The sequence below is a fragment of the Vespa crabro genome, chromosome 19 (assembly GCF_910589235.1).
Source record: "Vespa crabro chromosome 19, iyVesCrab1.2, whole genome shotgun sequence".
In the NCBI taxonomy this organism is placed as follows: domain Eukaryota; kingdom Metazoa; phylum Arthropoda; class Insecta; order Hymenoptera; family Vespidae; genus Vespa; species Vespa crabro.
Genome location: NC_060973.1, coordinates 5055129 through 5074175, shown reverse-complemented (window position 1 = coordinate 5074175; position 19047 = coordinate 5055129). Strand labels below are relative to the sequence as shown.

At 40.0% G+C, this 19047-nt stretch overlaps 2 protein-coding genes across 8 annotated transcripts; both read right to left on the bottom strand.

The window, feature by feature from the left end:
• Positions 1 to 545: 545 nt before the first annotated feature.
• LOC124430892 (heart- and neural crest derivatives-expressed protein 1-like) lies at positions 546 to 3759 on the bottom strand. The gene is made up of 3 exons (XM_046978101.1): positions 3414 to 3759; positions 2436 to 3307; positions 546 to 1343 (listed from the first exon to the last, which is right to left on the bottom strand). The coding sequence occupies exons 1-3, from the start codon at positions 3493 to 3495 to the stop codon at positions 1209 to 1211; spliced, it is 1089 nt and encodes a 362-aa protein (XP_046834057.1). The 5' UTR covers positions 3496 to 3759; the 3' UTR covers positions 546 to 1208.
• A 1467-nt stretch (positions 3760 to 5226) lies between these two features.
• LOC124430891 (O-acyltransferase like protein-like) lies at positions 5227 to 18910 on the bottom strand. Of its 7 annotated transcripts, none has more exons than XM_046978099.1 (12): positions 16792 to 18910; positions 15014 to 15225; positions 14047 to 14267; positions 13882 to 13973; positions 13578 to 13795; positions 13316 to 13482; positions 12994 to 13162; positions 12590 to 12922; positions 12330 to 12519; positions 12029 to 12189; positions 11484 to 11829; positions 5227 to 5397 (listed from the first exon to the last, which is right to left on the bottom strand). In XM_046978099.1, the coding sequence occupies exons 1-12, from the start codon at positions 17054 to 17056 to the stop codon at positions 5360 to 5362; spliced, it is 2412 nt and encodes an 803-aa protein (XP_046834055.1). In that variant the 5' UTR covers positions 17057 to 18910; the 3' UTR covers positions 5227 to 5359. The 7 variants fall into 7 exon arrangements, with proteins under 7 accessions (XP_046834055.1, XP_046834056.1, XP_046834050.1 ...); XM_046978100.1 differs by lacking the exons at positions 5227 to 5397; positions 16792 to 18910 and adding exons at positions 5411 to 7842; positions 15363 to 16127; XM_046978094.1 differs by lacking the exon at positions 5227 to 5397 and adding an exon at positions 5413 to 7842.
• Positions 18911 to 19047: the final 137 nt, after the last annotated feature.

The window sequence follows — 19047 nt, the reverse complement described above, 5'->3', positions numbered from 1 at the left end:
TCGAGTATAACTCATAATGATGACACTTTGACTTCGCTCTTAACGCGTTACGAACGATCGACGAGATATCTCGCGTTCGTAAAGATTATGACTCATTTTGTAAATACGTATACACTTGGATTGCGTACGTAGAAAATGTGAAAATGATTCCGCGAAGGGACACTTTGATGTCAAGTTTGTTCAATTTTCTCAAAGTTACGGGTATCGAGATCGAAGGTCGTTACGTTATTGCGTGTCGACGGAGGAACATGTTTCTCGTTCTCTTCTTTTTTTTTCTTCCTTTTTCGTTTCTTCTTTTTACGACAGGAATAGGGACCTATCGGAGCGACGAAGAGACAGCGCCAAAGTAGTGGCGCCAGGACATCGAAGAAACCCGAGACCCGACTGTCTTGGACAATGATTTCTCAGCGTGCAGCATGCTCGTAGAAGGCACGTTTGTGTCGTAAAAATTTTTGGAAGAAACTGCAACTCAACTTCCTGCATTTGCGGGCACGTGTGAAAAAGTAAATCAAGATGACGTGTGATAGAATAAATAGCGATAGAAATCTTGGTGATACGACGTTTTTATTATTGCCGATTGATATCTTTTACAGGACTTTAAGACTTAAAAGCTATCACCAAATATCAGACCGAATTAACTTTCTTTTTTTTTTTGTTGTTCTTATATTTAGGTATAGAAAAGTATGCGAGAAAACTGATATGTTTTACGATAACGTTGTCATTTCTGATAGTCTGAATAAATAGGCAAAACATTGTCCGTCGTACAAGTCGTTTCGTTTTTTAAGAAAATTCGCATGGAGTGAAATTACAGCTATGATAGCCTTTAAGGGTTAACGGTGCTTTATACAAAAGTTTACAAACGAATCAAAGAGCGAGGATTCTTAATAATAGAAAGGATTCTCAAAGAGATCAAGTATTTATCTAAACTCGCTTACAAATTATTAAATGTCAGGAAGACCGCAAACCGTTATTATCCTCTTTTCTCTCTCTCTCTCTCTTTCTCTCTCTCTTTCTCTTTTTCCTTGTAACGATATGCTAAATTGACGAGCAGCTAAAAGCAACGAGCATTCTCTATTTACACATAAATTTAAACGCGAAATATGTACAACGCGCGAGAGATTTCTTTCATTTTTACAATAATCGTTTATAAATAAATTTTTTATCCGTCCTAAGGCGAACGTCAAATAATGAGTTTTTCGATCTTTGATTTATTGCATTTGATTCGTCGGCGATTCTTGCTTCAATTCCAGGGCCCACATGTGTTGCGGCCATCCCGTTCGGCCTTTGCTCTTGGACGATTCTTCGTGAGCTACGTTCGAAATAGATTGCAAACACGTCTCGCTCTGAAAGTACAAGAAACGAAAAGAACAAAAAAATGACAATGTTCTCGAATTCGAACGTGAAGCAACAAAATAACGATAGTTACGTTAGCTGACCGACACATATGCTTTGCTTGTGTAAGGAATGTCAATGAAAAAACTAAGCAAAGTTCGGTAAAATCGATGATGCGGTCACGAATAACGATAGGATTCGATTTAAAAGGAAGACTCTTCGTGGGTGGTACAGCCAGATGGAAAATTGGATAAACCACAAAGCGTAGGGTCGAAAGAAAAATATTTCCACGCGCCGGTATTAAATTTAATGAAGCCAATTCGACGATCCGACGCGACGGTCACGTTCATGGACACTTTCGGGAGAAACCAAAAAATGTTTGGATTAAAAGAATTCATCGATAAAAACGACGAGTTTTCTTTATCTTTCGTTGAAACGTTCGACTTGACTCCGTATAATTTCGTGCGGATCCCGATTCTCTTTTTTCTACGATTAACGCGAAGAAAAAAAATTTGTGGATCCGCGAGTTGACCGTATATTAACCACTTGAATTCGATGCAATGAACATTTTTTTCTTCCCTCTCCCTCTTTCCCCTTCTCGCGCGCGCGCTCTTTCTCTCTCTCTCTCTCTCTCTCTCTCTCTCTTTCTCTCTCGACGCGTCTCAGAGGCACGTCGATGGATTTAAGGTCGAGTCTCGTAGGGGGGAATCTCTTCCCGATTAAAGAGGCCAATGTTTAGTTTGGAGTAACGCTTACCGAAAGCATTTATGAGAGAGATTTAAGAAGAAAGGTCCTCGGCCGCTCGAGAGTACTAATTTAACTCTTGCTCCATTAGATTAGAAAAGGTTAGAAAATAATGAAGAAGTACGAAATACATTACATCTCGTCCTCGTCCTATTATCGTGGCCAGAAGATTTAGTGACAAGTCGGGAGAAGGCAACAAATTAGTCGAGACAAGCAAGTCGAACGTTTACGAGCAGTATAAATCTCATTTCAAGTTAGCTGGCTAGAGCGTTAAGTTGCTCTAAGAGGAACACGTCTCGCTAGACGAACGGTCTAAATTCATCGGAGTGGAAGAGTCAATGTTTCAAATTCAAACTCACCTGACTCGATTGGGCGTTCTTGTTTCTCCTACCGTTGGACAGTATCTCGGCGCGGAAAGTTTGAGGCTCCTCGCTTTCGTCGCTTTCCAATACGGCCATCAAATATCCGATATATGAGGCAGCGAGCCTCAATGTCTTTATCTTCGAGAGCTTCGTGTCCGCCGGTACATTCGGAATGCAATCCCTTAGATCCGCGAAAGCATTGTTAATGCTCTGAGTGCGTCTTCTCTCTTTTTTATTAGCTGTATTACGGCGTTTAGGTCTAACCATCGGGTTGCCCTCTCTTGCAACTTGATGCTGAAGATGTTGCTGAAGAGATCCGACGCCGACGCCGACGCCGACACCGACGCCGACGCCATTTAACGAAACTGCTGAACCACCGGCACCTCCGACACCGGCCATCGTAAATTCGTCCCCTCTACGTTGATTGTGCTGCTGCTGTTGTTGTTGCTGTTGTTGTTGTTGTTGTTGTTGTTGTTGTTGTTGTTGTTGTTGTTGTTGTTGTTGTTGTTGTTGTTGTTGTTGTTGTTGTTGTTGTTGTGGCTGCTGCTGCTGCGTTTGTTGTTGCTGATGATGCGTTTCTTGATGATGAGGATGCTGCTGATGATGAGGATGATGGTGATGATGATGATGATGATGATGATGGTGCTGTTGTTGTGGGTACAACAAAGTAGAGTAATGTTGTGCACCGTTCGCGCTTGGATGCACGTATTGTTGAAGAGCTGAGTAATTTGAATCCTGAACACCGATCTCTTCTATCAGAGGTGGCGTAGAGGCCGTCGGGCTTCCTGCGCCCGAACTACCACCAGAGATACCGGAATCCGCCCCCCAATACGTCGATTGGTTATCCGAGTCTGGACCACCGAGTGGACCTGGAGGAGGATCAAACGATTACGTTTATAGATTGAAAAACATTTTCCTTTGTAAATGAGAGAAAAAAACGAAAACTCGTGATAATGAGTGAAAAGTCAAACGTACCGTAAGGAAGCTGGGTGACATAATTGCACGGTTGATGCCACTGTGGATAATAGTCCGATTGAGCGTCGAATCCACCGAGCATTTTCGCGATCACGATTGCGTGATCTTGCACGATTTTTCGATGACAACACACACAAGGATGAACAAAAATATAATTTCACAAGATAATAAACGTAAAAAGATTTATCACAGTGTCGCGAATTATAACGCGCAAAATAGGAAGGAGTCTGGTTGGCGTATGGAATATCAGTGAATACGGAATATCATTCTCTCGCGAATGGTTGCTTCATCGAATCGATGATGCGCTTTCGGATGCAGTCGCGGGGTCACTGAGAAGGATGATCACCGAGTACTCTGCCAACCGACATGGAAGCTAAAGCTCTCAAGGTCGTCTGGCGAACGAGATCATGGGTGGGATCGCAAGGGCGGAGCTCGGTTTCGTCTACGCCTCCGTGGAGGGTCTCTCTCCCTGTCGAGATGCTGCCTGCCAAGCTGTAGCCTCTCGTGCTTCCGATTCAATTAGCAAATTGAACGGGCGATACGTCCGTGCCCTCCACCCTGCGCGCGCGCGCCTCTTTTCGTCCTCAACGACGACGACGACGACCTCGAGATAGGATTTTAAGATTTACGATCGATCGAGACGAAAAGCCGATCTAATTTCTTCGACGTTTATTCCTAATCGAATTAATCGTCATATCCGTTGGCGGGTGGTTGATCTTTAGAAAAAAAAGAAGCAAAGAGAAACAAAATTTCGTCAAAGGGATTTCACTGAGACCGGTAGCAAGAGTCCCGAAGGGACCGTTTCATTGGCCGAACAACCTGCTCGCATAAATAAGGCCAACTTCCGCCCTTCGTTTTTTATATGAAAAAAAAAGAGAGAAAAAAGGAAGAATTTGTCTTCGAGATCATACCTTAACGATCATCGAAATTACGTCATGTCGTTCCATCACTGTTCTTCGTAAAACCGATCAAGTGCTTTATTATTAACGTTCAGATTGCAGCAAAGTTAGAAAAAAAAAAAAAAAGAAAGAAAGAAATGGATGAGCCCTGGCCGATAGGCAAGGGCATCTGGCTTTTTATTTTCAAAAGATAACAGATAGCACTCGTGGATGCATTTAGAACGATCGTGATCGTTCTCGTTACGGCGTTACGATTAAAAGGAAACAAAAAAAAATGAATTTCTTGTCTAGGGCCGAGATTTTTTTTCTCTTTTTTGCCGATCTCTTCTCTTTTTTTTTTGTTTTTTCTTTTTCTTTTTCTTTTTTTTTTTATTATCATCATAGCGGACCCACAAACTTCCGGAATACCTCAGACGAACACAACTTGGACTTATCCTTTTTTTAGACACTTACTTCGCCATACTAAGATAGGAGGAGAAAGTGATTGGTCGAGTGGCCGACCGACCGTGGCAGGGAGCTGCTTCTTGACAGAGCACGAGATTCCGTCAAAGGAAAATGCCGCAAAGATTGCAGAAGCACTTATATGACGATTAATTCTCGTCTCTTTGATGCTCCGCTGCCACGCTTACCTTCAACCAAAAGCATAAAAACATAACTCGTAACTTGGCCTGAACAAATGACATTTTGATCAAGATCACAGGAAAAGCTTCAAGTATAAGTGAGAAAATAAATTGTTGGAGTAGGCGCCTACTTTCCATCATTCATTAAATTAAGTAATAAAGCAATAATCGTGATAGTTTGGGTAAGAGGAACAAAGGAGGGGCCGAAGATGAATGGCGCAGTCGAATCAGCTCTTTCACAGCAATCGGAACGGCGGTCCCCTTGAAAGAGTAAGAGAGAGAGAGAGGTTCGGTTTCTGCTTTTCCGGGGGTGTAAAAGGGGCTGACGCTCTTACTCTCGCTTCTTGAAAGGCAGCTAGTTGTAGTCCAGGGGTGCGTAGTCACTTTTGCGTTACCGCGACGCAATCCAGAACACCTCTAATCGCCTCTAATCGCTTCTAATCGCTCCCACCGTACGTGTCAGCTCTGGAAAACCGCAGAAACCATTCCAGCATGATTTATAATGTTCTTCTTTTCATTCCTACATTCTCTGCGAGAACCGAGAACGAAATTTTCTTTGTATGTTATTATATAATTAATTAATAACAATCGAAACAACTCATTGGCTCGTATAAATATTGTTATGTTTATCAGGATCGCCTATTGGTCCTGATAATTAGAAGAATCAATGAATATTTTAACGTACTAATAATTAGGTCACTCGTTTGCTATGACGTTGGAGAATGTTTAGGGAAAAATATGTTTATCGAAGGAATACACAAAGCACGCGTGCCGGTCTCGTGGCTCGTCGTTTCCGGAAGTCTAACGATACATCGACACCTTGACTAATTATTATTCTCGCCGTTAAGTAGGCCATTTTTTCCTTCTCGAATAGCAGCACCGATAGACGCAAACAGGAGGTTTGACTACGCTCTCTCTCTCTCTCTCTCTCGCACACACACGCGCGCGCGCTCTTTCAATGTTCCATGTTTCTGTGCTTTCTCTCTGCACAGCTACCGAAATTTATTTATTTTTCCGTCGATGACACGTGCTTCCTTCTCCCTTTTTCTTCTTTCTCTCAATTCTAACTTTCTCCTTAACTACGATATTTGACAAAAAACGGATGTTTCTTTCATTGATTTCTTAATTAATAATAGTATTTGTGAAATGTAAAAGAGCTTATCTACTACTATTTTGGAATTTTTATCGATTTATATACGTCTCTCTTTCTTTCGTGCATGAGCTAGCGATAAAAAAAGGTAGTCGATATCATAACGCATTTCTTCGGCGGTCGATTAAAAAATTAATTACTTAACGGAGAACCGAGGAGGAGTCAGGAGACCGAAGTAAACGGTAAAATCCGTGAGAGAGAGAGAGAGAGAGAGAGAGAGAGAGAGAGAGAGAGAGAGAGAAAGAAAGAAGCAAGAAGCGAAGGGAGAAATTCAGGGGGCCATGTGGCGTTTCACGAGATATCAAATCATACCGCGCGTACGCCATGCCGCCCCCTAAATATAGTTTATTGCGTTACCGAGTATTAATGGAGGCTTCTATAGAAACGCGAACGTAGTCGACTCGATGTTGTTGCTCTTCGATATCGAGAAAGTCGAGAGAAAACAAATTTGAGAGGCAGCCAAAAAGGAAAAAAAATATACCGCGTGATGATGAACTAATCGAGACAATTGTTAGTAAGTGATCAAATCTGAGAAGAATAATATTCTTCTAAATAAGCCGTCGTCCTTATAGCGAAACCAAACGTAGAAGATATATAAGCGCGTTGATCGTTGATCCGAGCTCGGTTAATTTCTTTTGACGAAAAATTTCTCTCTCTCTCTTTCTCTCTCTCTCTCTCTTTTCCTCTCTTTTAAATCTTCTCTTTATGCTAATATCAATATAAACAGATCTTTTTGTAAATTCCCTTAAAAGATGCTTTCTTATATCAAAAGTAAATGAAAACTTAGATCAAAACGGAAACGAGGATTATCATTTGTGAAAGTAACCAACTCGAAAGTTGAGTTCATCAAGAAAGGAAGCAGTTATCGAAGAGGCTTGGTTCTTCTTCTTCTTCTTCTTCTTCTTCCGTTCAAAGCTTGAGCCTTCTGTTTCAGTCTTCCGTTCCGGTGCGACGAACCAAAGGGGATGTAAATACTCGGCTACGTGCACGTGTCTTCTGTATATCATAAGCTACCGCAGGCTCGTTAAGAAAGGCCAGGCTACTACTACTATTACAACTACTACTACTACTACCATCGTCACCGCCACCAACTTCTCCCTTTTGGATTTTGCTTACTACGATCTTTCCTTCGCTCTGTCGTAACCCGGTGTTCATTCATAAAACGAACGGACCGTGTCTGCTCCACGCACGTGCCATCTTAGAAAGAACTTTAGAAATTTGTAACAATTGAACTTTTTCAAATAATCATCATCGATGAGCATAGACGAATATTTGACATTATTAGAATTTAAGACGAAATAGTTGCATAGAAAAAGAAATACGACAATGGTCATATTTCGTATCGAAAGTAATAAAAACAGAAGAATCCTTAAGATCTCAAAGAATGCACAGTAGCTCGTTGTTACGTATCTGAGCAAACGTATCCCTAATTTGGGTTAATAAAAATTTAAAAGGTATCGTATTACAAGAAACGCCGACGACCGACGGTTCTTCGGTAGCCGAAGAAGCTGCTAAGAAAGAGGAAAACGATATGCGATGTAAAGTCGAAAATGTAACGCATCTTCGTACGTGTCGGATACATAAACACAATACTACGTGGGAGGAGGAGAAGAAGAAGAGGAAAAAAAAGGAGTATTTCCTTCCGAGAAGATCTGTGCTTAAATCATTTTTTAACGACCCGATCTGTCTTCCTTTGTAAATTCTCAGTCCCGTTGATTCGTAAACAATCTTCTTGACGCTCGCAAGACCTTCGGTATTACCTATGGATCGTAAAAAAGAAAAAGATTTTTTTAGGAAAAATTCTATGCTAAAAGGGAAAATGAGATTAGTTGATACACTTTACGTTAATATTATGCGTATATTTTTTATGTTCCTTAGACGTTAATATAGCATATCTTTTTTTAATTAGCTAACAAATATTTTTTTTTTATTATTATTATTCGCAGACATTTGAAGGTCTCATCTAATTAAGAATTAGACTAACGATTAGTCGAAAACTCAAAGAGTGGATCGCGCTTGAAATACATGCGCCTCATGACTTCAAGTGTCTTCGAGAGACAGAGAGAGAGAGAGAGGGAGAAAGAGAGAAATAAACCGATAAAAATTCATTCCGTTCTCCTCTAGAATGGCTCTAATTAGCAGCAAAAAGAGCTGAAAATAGAGAGGCAGTACGCCGCACACGAATGTACCGAGCGTTCGCTCCGAGTTCGGTGGAGCCTTAAGTGGCTTTATCTGCCTTTTTCCCAGGGTAGTGCCTCTCAAGATGGCAAAAAGTCTAGCTCGCCGAGTCTGTCACGGTACATCATTGTCAATAAATCGTCACGCGACGCCTTCGAATCGCTGTCAACGAATTAGCCCACCGTTTCGCATAACTACTTAAAAAATATACAAAAAATGTCTCTCCAAAATGTAAAATGGAGGAAAGATTATGTCGCAAGTTTATCCTGTCATATTCTTACTTTATTTCATATTTTAATTAATAAGTTAATATATATATATATATATATATATATATATATATATATATATATATATAATACGGATAGTATATATATATACTATCCGTAAATAACTTGGTAGAATTAGCGTTTAACATTAAAGAAGGTATGAAGAATGCCAAGTCTATTATCGCGCGATCGCTTTGCGAAAAAGGAAGAAAGTTTATTATCTTCGTAGCGATGGGTGCGAAGGAGATAAAAGACGAAGAGGCGCTTATAAAGAAAAGAGGGTGGGGGTGAGGCGCCTCAAGTGTTTGCACATGAGGACGAAGGAGACTTTTCAACTACCTACGTCAGCGCGGTCAGAGACTCGTCGTCTCTCTCTCTCTCTCTCTCTCTCTCTCTCTCTCTCTCTCTCTCTCCCACTCGTTGCGCAACGATAGAAAGAAAGTCGAAGAAAAATCGTAAATCGTCATGCACTGTCAGTCGTGCAATTCGGTAAAAAGAGACTGGCGCCTAGAGCCGAGCACCCATCTTGCAGGAAGGGATCTAGTCTTTTCTTCTATGCTATCCTCGCTTGCACTTTTGAAGGATCGCGGGAAAGTTTAAGTGCTCAGATACTTTTCTTCTGTATCGACGCGATGACATACGAATTAGTTTTCTCTAATAGAGCTCGAACAAGTAAATACTTTTAGCTTTGTAAAATCTCTTTCTCACGAGGAGATTTTGACAAGAAACTCTTATTCGATGTCAGTGCTCGTTCCTTTTCCTTTTCGATAGAAAAAGACAATTATGCTTTCTATATTTTTTTGAAAGAAATGATAATCTTTAGGCTAAAATAGTCCTTCGTAGTCCTGAAACGGGTTCGCTGTCATTGTCCGTACTAATAACACGTGAAAAGAAAAAATATACGTTTATCCTTAATTCGCATTAAGCAGACGATCATAGCAATGACTATGGAATGATAGGGGATGATGCTAGTCGAGAGAGATGGTCTTTTCCACAGTCAGAGATCCGTCGTAGTTACGTTCGCATTGCGGAAAAACGTGCCCCGGCTATCCCAGATGTCGACCACACGTCGACGGTAACCCACGAAGAGAGAAAAAGAACCTGAAATTTACTCCCTTTCTGTTCCGTCGCTGCGGGGTGCCTTGGGAGGGCGGGGGGTTGCGTTTGGATTGCGCCACGACAGATATCCAGTCGCGTAACCAATTTACGTGATGAAGATGCGATACTGTCTCCTCGACGTTAACCCTCAGAGTGATGCCTTATTATGATTGTCCATTTAGCTCGATTATAAGACGACTAAGTTCATGGGCGATAACGCTATTGATGCTTTGCAAAATAATCTTAGAGATCGGCATAGCGACTCTTTTCTTTTCCCACGGAGTAAACATTAACCCCAAGGGTGTTCTCTGCGCGTGCTGAAACATCTCCCTTTCGTATGACCTATTATTTCCCATTGCTCCATTAAAAGGCCCTACGTCATAATATTAGAAATAATATATAGTACGTGTTACTCGATTCATCGACTCAATTTGCAATTTTTGATTTTCGACTTTCGATTATTCTTTCGATCGAAGAGAACAGATATCGTTAATCACGTCATTTAGTTAATTGAACGAAATGATAGAAGAAATGTACAATGAGATTGCTGTTCGAAAAAATCGTATCCAAAGAACATAGAAAATCATTTTCGAAAGACTTTCTCGATGTATCGATTACTTCCGCGAATAGGACAGGCGTTGCATTGTCATTTTCTCGACTTAGTTTAGTCCGCTTAAGCCTCCACCGAAGAGAGGATAAACTCTCTCGTCGTCGACGGCGAGTCAAAAGGGGAGATGTGAAAACGGTGGCTTAAATAAACAACGAGAAGGCTCGGTGACGATTTGGACATTTAAATTCGTTACCGAGTATGCCAAAGATTGAACATAAAAGTAAAATATATTTTACTTTTATGGCAGGGAGAGAAATAAAGGGAGCACTTTCTTTTTGTTTTTTATATTTCAATCGGCCCGATGGACTAATCGAACGAAAGAAGTTGCACGAAACAATCGATTATTTTTAATCAATCGATGCTACGCATATCTCGACGAAACTTTACTCGGAATAATGTCCGGACGCGATCGATCTAATAGATAATACGTACGATGTATATTATAATAATTATCTAGTACTGTACAGTGTATTTACAGATTGGGACATTTAAGTAACGCACCTAAATATCATTGTTATTTATGGATAGACGTCAAATTGTATAGTATTCGAAGATAGTAAACGAATAACGCGTTTAAAGAAACAAACGTAAGGGGAAATATTATATACTTTGGCCATTGGTACCATTTATCGGGCCGACGGTTCGGGTGTTTCCTGTGCGTCTAAGTAAGTAAGTACATACTTTAAATGTTCCTGTATATATAACACGGAAAAGAGGTAGATGCAAACGATTAAATGAATATCACTTGACGTTTGTTACTTCGTCCAATCCGAATGCGAAATAGTTAGCTAAAACTAACGAGACACTCCGAATCTAAAGGTCAAACGTAAAAAGCATATTTTGTCGTCGAAGTGCACGGACTTAAGATATTATACAATGTATTTGTCGAATTACTTGTAGATTATTTTATCAATAATATAGATAAGTCTGGGATCGGCCATCGATATTAAGATTATCGCGGTAAAAGAGAACGTGATTATCTATCGTAAGAGACCTACAACAAAATGCGATACACAAATACATCGTATCTGGTCTCGTTAGATGTCAACGTTTTATCCAAAAAAATTTTAGTGAAAAGAAACGCGTCGATCGTGAATTAAAAAATATGGAAGAAGAGATCATATCCGTTCTGTCCTAGTTCGTCCCTCCTCCAGCTCCGATCTATCAAACGTATTTCTGTTGTCGTCGACCTCAGAGGCACCGATAACGTAAATGCAATCACCACAATTTTCATCTTCCATCCTACCTTCGGATGAAATCGCCCCTTTGTTCCTTTCCTCTTGGTCGATTACGTAATAATCGACGGTCTCCTCCGAGTCACAGATGGAACGAATGTTATCACTGTTCGTAACATTCTTATAAATCTCGGCCACTGTAGACGACGAAGAATCCTCTATTGTCCTGTATATTTCCTTCTTCGAGTCCGTCGAACCGAACACTTTCGCGCTATCATCCTTCGAAAGGAAGCAAGATGTTTTCTTCTTGCGAGATAGATACGTTCGATCTAGTATCATGAAAGGTATCTCAAAGGAAAGACTCCAGAGTACAGAAAGCGCCATAGTGAAAGATAGATTACCGAGGAAAGCGTACATCTGAGAAAAAAAAAAGAAAAGAATCATCGATCAATTGTCTGAGAAGGAAAAAAAATATGATAGAAATATGATAATAGATTCAAAGATGCGTGCGACTTTACATCGGATCATAATAAATAATAAATAAGCGAACGTTATTATACCTAAGTATGTTCGTTCTCTTTAATAAAATTAATCGCAGAAGATCGCACATGCTTACCACGCTCATCGAAGTTAAATCGCCGGTGGTGCGCACACTTCCGGCTCGGGACAATAGAAAGACGTAATGACAAAGGTAAGCGCTGTAAGTCAATCTGCTCAGAGGTGTCCAGCCTCGCCAAGAAAGGAATTCTCCGAGTGGACCTTCGCAAATCGATTCACCTATCGTAATTCTTTTTTTTCATTGCTCTACGGTCTCAATATTGCCGACATGACTGTACTTAAAATTATCGTTAGACCGACTCCTTTATTACATCACGTGAATCATCTTTTATATATAAACAGGTTTGATCTACGATTACCTGCATATCCATAGACACTTGAGAATATGATCCAAGATACGGCAAGAGCGAACGCGTGTCTGTGCATGCCGGCGTAGAAGCTAGCCTCCAATCTGTTGTAAGGGTGCTTATCGAAATACATCTCTCGTGCTCCAAGAACGGCTGACAATCCTACAGCAATGGCGATCAACCATCCGGACACTATATAGGGCTATATAGAGCAAAGTCGCGCATATTTAAATCTTTAATTGGGTCTGATTCGCGCAAAGTCGTTCACTCACCTTACGTAATTTAACATCGTAAGAACGTCTTTTGGCCAATAGATAGCCAAGTGCTAGACCGATTATATAAGGCCCGGCTCTAGTGTAAACTCTCGTGTAAACGTATAAGAATACGTTGGCCACGTCCTGTTGTTCCTTATAATAGAACATTGTCGCAGTATATCGATGGATAAAAGTTACAGCGAATGGTAGGATCATCGATAATACAAAGGCAAAAACAATGACGATCCAGAAAAATATTCTTCGAGCTGGCTTGAGCATCGGGTAAAGGAAGATCGGGGATAACCAGATCAATTGCATGTCTGTGGCCAGATACCATGATTGGGACATGCACTAAAATTTTGATAAGGCTTTAAACGAGAGTTGATCATTGAAAAAGGAAAAAGATTTTCTTTCGGATTTACCATGTCAGAAACGTTGACGTAGTTGTTAACGTAGAGAAGATTGGTCCACCAATTTTCACGGCAATAATCTCGATTTGAACTGACCCAGGCGTCCCAATGTGGACCACTTCCGAATTTGCTATATATAGTGGCATAAAAGCCGATCATCATTGCGTACGCCGGTGTTAACCTGCGCGAAAGAACGCATTCGAATTGCTTTCTTTTCTTCCTTTCTTTTATCTTATATTTTATCTTATATATATGTTTCTTTTCCTATTCCCTTTTCCTCTTTTTAGGCTTTGCACATTTTACTTAATCTACGTACTCCTTTAAGTATCGATACCTTGAATAACGATGAAGATAAAGACTGATAATGTCCAACTTCCAGTTAGAAATTTTTTCCTTTTTTATTATTTCGTTGTATGCAAGGAGAACTCCGCTGAGAAGGAAAAACGTGTCAGTGACCATGTTTCCATTCAGTACCAACATCTTACTCCAACTTTCGTGCATCTAATACGAGGATAGATAGAGGTAACATTAAGAGTAACTCAATGGATTCGTTCACTTTCTTTTTCTCTCTTTCATAATTCCCAGATAAAACTCACCTTTGGAACTTGCGTCAGATCCATATTAATACCCATGACCTCCATGTAATAAGTATGACCGTAAATGATCCAGCATATACTTAGAAAACGCAATCCGTCCAAACAAGCGATGGAATCTTGATGTCTGTCGGTATTGAAAAGATTCTTGCAATTCGTATAAAAGGAGAAGCTGCTGAATAAAATATATTCTTTACCTGAAAGAAACACGTGAGATCTCGCTTGAAGGAAGGAAGGAAGGAAAAAAAAAGAGGAATAAGCCGCGATGTAATATAAAACTCAATTAACGATGAGAGATAAAACTCACCTTTTGGATTCAATGTACTCGAATGTCCTCTACGTGCGATATCGAAAGTCGTGCTAGCGATAATGATCAGCGAAAAGATAACGAGAATCGATCTGTAATTTTATCAAATGAAAAATCTGCGATCGGTACGGTCGCTAAAGTAAAAATTATAATTCATTTATTTACATGTAAATCCAATCGGACGGATCGAACGTTGTTTGTTCGGTTTCCAAAGTACGACAGGACTTGATTGGAACGTTTATAACGAAATCGACACGACCTTCGACTTTTAAAGGATCCAAAATGATTTCCAAGAACTCTTGTACTTCGGAATGATTGCAACTCGATGGTACGCACCACATCCATTCGTAAATGATCGTATTGCCCGAGCGCCATTTTGTTGCATTCTAAGATGAAAGGAAAAAAAGAAGAAATAAAAGTAAACGATCTTGGCTATGCCGATAAAGAAATGGTCACACAATGCGAAGGTCTAGGTTGCACCGATGTTCATTTTAGTTTATCCATGATATTTAAATATTACTCGATGCAAGCGCAACTGCATTATTAGATAGTTATTTTTTGCTCGCTCGCAACGAGAACAAAAGCAACCTTCGAAGCATGGAGTTCATTGTGTTTACAGACGCTACGACTCTATGTCGTCTCTATCGTCGATTGAGTAAAGCCTTGGAGTGTTCTTCCTATATTCTCTCTCTCTCTCCCTCTCTCTTTCTCTCTCTCTCTCTCTCTCTCTCTCTCTCTCTCTCTCTCTCTCTCTCCATTTGAGAAAATTTAGAAAAAAAAGTACAAAAAGCATGAGCACTTCTATCATGTGTTTACGTTCACGCGTCGAAACTACACGCGATGCAGTCAGCAAGGTCGCGTCTAAGAGTTCGCGAGGAATGATTTATTGAAACATTATCGATTACTCAATCGAATAAGATTACCCGCGCGAACTCTCATTTGTATTATATTCCGTCGTATTTCACTTTTGCTTCCTATTTCTACTCACTCGCGATAAATACTCTCGTCGAAATTACAAAATCTTTCCAAAGAGACAACTTTTGCGAACAAATATATAATATTTTCGAAAGAAGGAACGAAGAGAGAATAGGAGGGGGAGGTATTTCTTTGGTTCTAACGTAGAAAAACTTACAGATGCGACGGCAACGTTCACAAGCAAGTCACCAAAGTCCAATTCTCTGGATGCACCATTATCCTCGGCTACTTCGAATTGTATGGTGGCACTACAAGACTGACCGGAAATTCCGTGATCGCTCTTAACCTGCAGACATTCGTCGTAATTGCCCAACTGTTTATAATTTCCAGTAATGATACCAGATGGGATTTTGACAGATGCGTCGTACACTAAAAAATAAGAAAACGAGTCAAAGTGGTTTTCGAAATAAACACGATTCGAAAGTGATGTACGATTTCAATCAAGTCGACATTAATAAATATATGAAAAAGTAACGTTACGAAGAGATAAGAAATTTTCCTTAAACCTTCTTGATATTTCGACGTATCAATAATCAGTGAAAACCGATTATAACGTTATAACGATGATCGAAAAGCTTTATAATATTCATCTATTCCTAATACATTCGACTCGCATCGATTGTGACAAAGCATCATGTGAATCGATGAAAGAATTCACCAACAACGTAAAACGCATATATACATAAATGTGCATGTACGATTAGGGTGATTCAATGCCAGATACATTTCCAAACCGAACCGATGAAGTTTTCGCAAGCGATAAGTTAACGGCGTTACGTGATCAAGTATTAGTCGAATATAAATGCGAGAAACTATTTCAAACGATAAAGCGCTTTCCTTATTTACATTACAATTTGCGTATCGACAAATGTGCTTTCGTAATAGATCCCGGTAAAGTTCAAAGATAGAAATGGAAAAATAAAATAAACAATGGTATTGTCGTTCTTTCGAAAGTGACATTACCGAATTAATTTATCGATGAAAGAATATATAAAAAGCTCGGAACAGGTAAGTCTTGGCTGCTAATACTGTTAAATCAACGGATGCGTAATCTCGATGTTACATAATCATCGAAGGTCATTTTTCGTAATCGAGCTTCGATGCACATCGAGCTTGATCAAAGAAATTCCGATTGTAGAATAAACGAGGAATTAAAACGCTCAAATGTCGTCTTCAATGCTTTGAGAATTAAGAAGAGAGAGGAAGAGAGAGGAAGAGAGAGAGAGAGAGAGCTGTAGGGGAAATCGATCGATTATCTAATATTGAGTGAAACAGATAAACCCTGATACACAAGGACGGTCATCGGCACCATAGTTACTTCTTATTGACCCACTTCGTTTCTCGACTGACGCAGAAACCGATTACAACCGTTTCATACACATGCCAGTTGTTTCTTACGCGAGAATGACCGTGATAAATGATCATAGATTTTCGTAGAAGCATCGATCAGGAGATAGACCGATGGTAAAGAGAGGAAAAAGAAGCGCAACGAGCGGCCGTTTACCGTGACAGCATGCGCGTCTTTACGGTAACACGGAGCTCCACTCGTGGATCTATCGGAAAATTAAGAAAAGAAAAAGGAAAGGCGTAAAGGCGCGTGCGTTAACTTACACAGATCGGTGCGCTTTACAAGCACATCTCTTTTCCCCGTTAACACGAACCTTACCTTCTATCTATGGATATTTCACGATAATTAATAACATCTAATTATCAAACATCTAAATATTTCTTTCTTCACTCATTATTAATGTCTTATTATTCAATGTCTTTCGATTGAATAGATTCGAGAAAGTAATAGAAGGAAAAAAACCGGTACTGTTTCAAGGACGATACGTTTTAGAGGATTCCAAATGATCTCTCTAGATCGCTCTGTAGAACAACGCTCTGTTGCACAGAATTTTATCATTTTCGATATTTTACTTTATATTTACTCACTCTTCAAAGCCCACGGTGTGTAACGCGCGAGTTCCTCCAAGTAGATGGCGCTGTCTCGCTGACACTCGTTGGTACTCCATTTGGTAGGCTTAAAGGGCTGCGTGAAAACGTTTAAAAGGACAGTTTCTGGTTTGATCGAGAGACCTGCTTGTACGTTCAAAACTATCGTGAAAATAAATATAAGAAAGGCGAAGAAAGAAACGGAAAGATTAATTGAAAGAGATAATCGTGCGAATCGAGGGTTGACGAGTCGAAGGACACCCATCTTTATCTTTTCAAAGAGCTTTCCGCGTACGTCGAGCGTACGTATAAGAATGGAATTGTGGAAGAATGGAATTCGAGGATCATCGACGAGAATCGAAAAATGTATCGACCCTATCGAAGAAAACCGCCGCGAGCGACCGCGCTAGTTGCGTGTACGCTACAATGTGAGCGCGCGTAAATCCGCATGAACGAGAGAAACACGGCAAAACGTAGACTGTACGTACTGTCAATCGACGGTTCACTTATATATTGGACAACGACGAGCTAACGAGGAGGAGCAAGTTGCTGCTTCGGGGGAGTGCTCGGCTCTCGTAAGAGACCTCGGCTCGACCGACGGTATCGCGTCTCCTCTTATCGATGTAACGAAGATTATACTTCTTACACGAACCTCTACTACCGGCAGCTACTCTTACTACTCTTGCTCTCGCTCTCGCTCTTGCTCTTGATCTTGGTCTTGCTCTTGGTCTTGCCGATACTCTCTCTCTCTCTCTCTCTCTCTCTCTCTCTCTCTCTCTCTCTCTCTCTCTCTCTCTCTCTCTCTCTCTGTCTCTCTGTCTCTCTGTCTCTCTCTGTTTGTCTATCTCTCTTTCTCTCTCCCGGACCGGAGAGAACGAGAATTTGGTCACCTTCCTAAATCGACGATGATCCTTTCATTCCTGATTTGATTTCCGATCAGAGATTAATTTCATTTATTTATTTATTTATTTATTTATTTATGATCTCTTACGGTACATTAGGACTAATAAAAAATCTAAATGACGAACTTTAATCCATCTTCCAAGATAATACTCGATGATGATCGAACGATAGAACGTAGAAAAAGAAAATATGTGTAGAATAAAAAATTCTTTATCTTTCACTTTTTTTTCTTCCAAGCTACATTTTTCTTCTTCTTACTCGATATTATTTTTGTAAAATAAAACTGTTCGATTCATGTGTACCCGAAGGAGAAACTTAAGATCTTAATCGGACGAGATAAAAATTACAAAAGTATTATCGTTAATCGATAGGCGGAACAACGTTATCGGTGATTCAGGACGATGTTTACTCGAGTAAATGTCAACGTCCTGTTAATGAGGCGCACGATTTAATGCATTCGTCGATGCAAGAGAGTACGTCGTTACGTACGTAAGAAACTCGTCGTTATGACCTGTCAACATTTTCTTTTAAAAAATACGACACTTGGCTGTCATTTGAGAAAAGATTAGAGAAAAGGAGGGGGTAGCGCGGAAGAAAAAGCAAAAGTCGTGCGAAAGGTCGTCAATCAAGTATTGAAGCTAAAGATCGAAAGAGGCAAAATTCTATGTTTCTTATATATCTCGTAGGTACAATAATTTGATGACGACGAAGCCATTGAAAGCGGGTCGCCGGATGGTGGTTGGTGTAGGAACGCGCGACATGAAATTTCGAACGGAACAGTACGAGAAAGTTGTGGATAAAAGGAAAGAAAAAAAAAGAAACTGGTTTCGAAATCCGGACGCGAACAAAAAAAAAAGACGTGAAAATTTTATGGAGTTACTTGGAATGACGCACAAAAATCTCGGTTATAGATTACAACGACCTCAAAGAAAATCCTATCGTTATCGTTATTCACATTGGAAAAAACGGATAATATCCATTGTCGTCGATATCAATGCATCGAGCTTGAAATTATCGGTAATCATAGAAGATAGATACGTACAATGAAGGTACGAGCAAGGAGCCGCGCTACGTCGTATTCATTCACACCCGTCCTGTGTATTCACTTCTTATATAGTTTCCTTTCTCTTTTTGACCGATAAATATTCATCATAATATTAATGAGGACGCTTAACATGCCCGGTTATCGCTATGTAATTCGATTTACGCCTTAGAGACTTCGACGACCTCTAAGATTTCAGTTTGTCTTCTCACCTTCCATAATTATTTCATACTTGTTGTATTCCTGGAGGTCGTAAAAATAAATAAAAAATAAATAAATAAATAAATAAAAAGAAAAATAAAGAAAAAGAA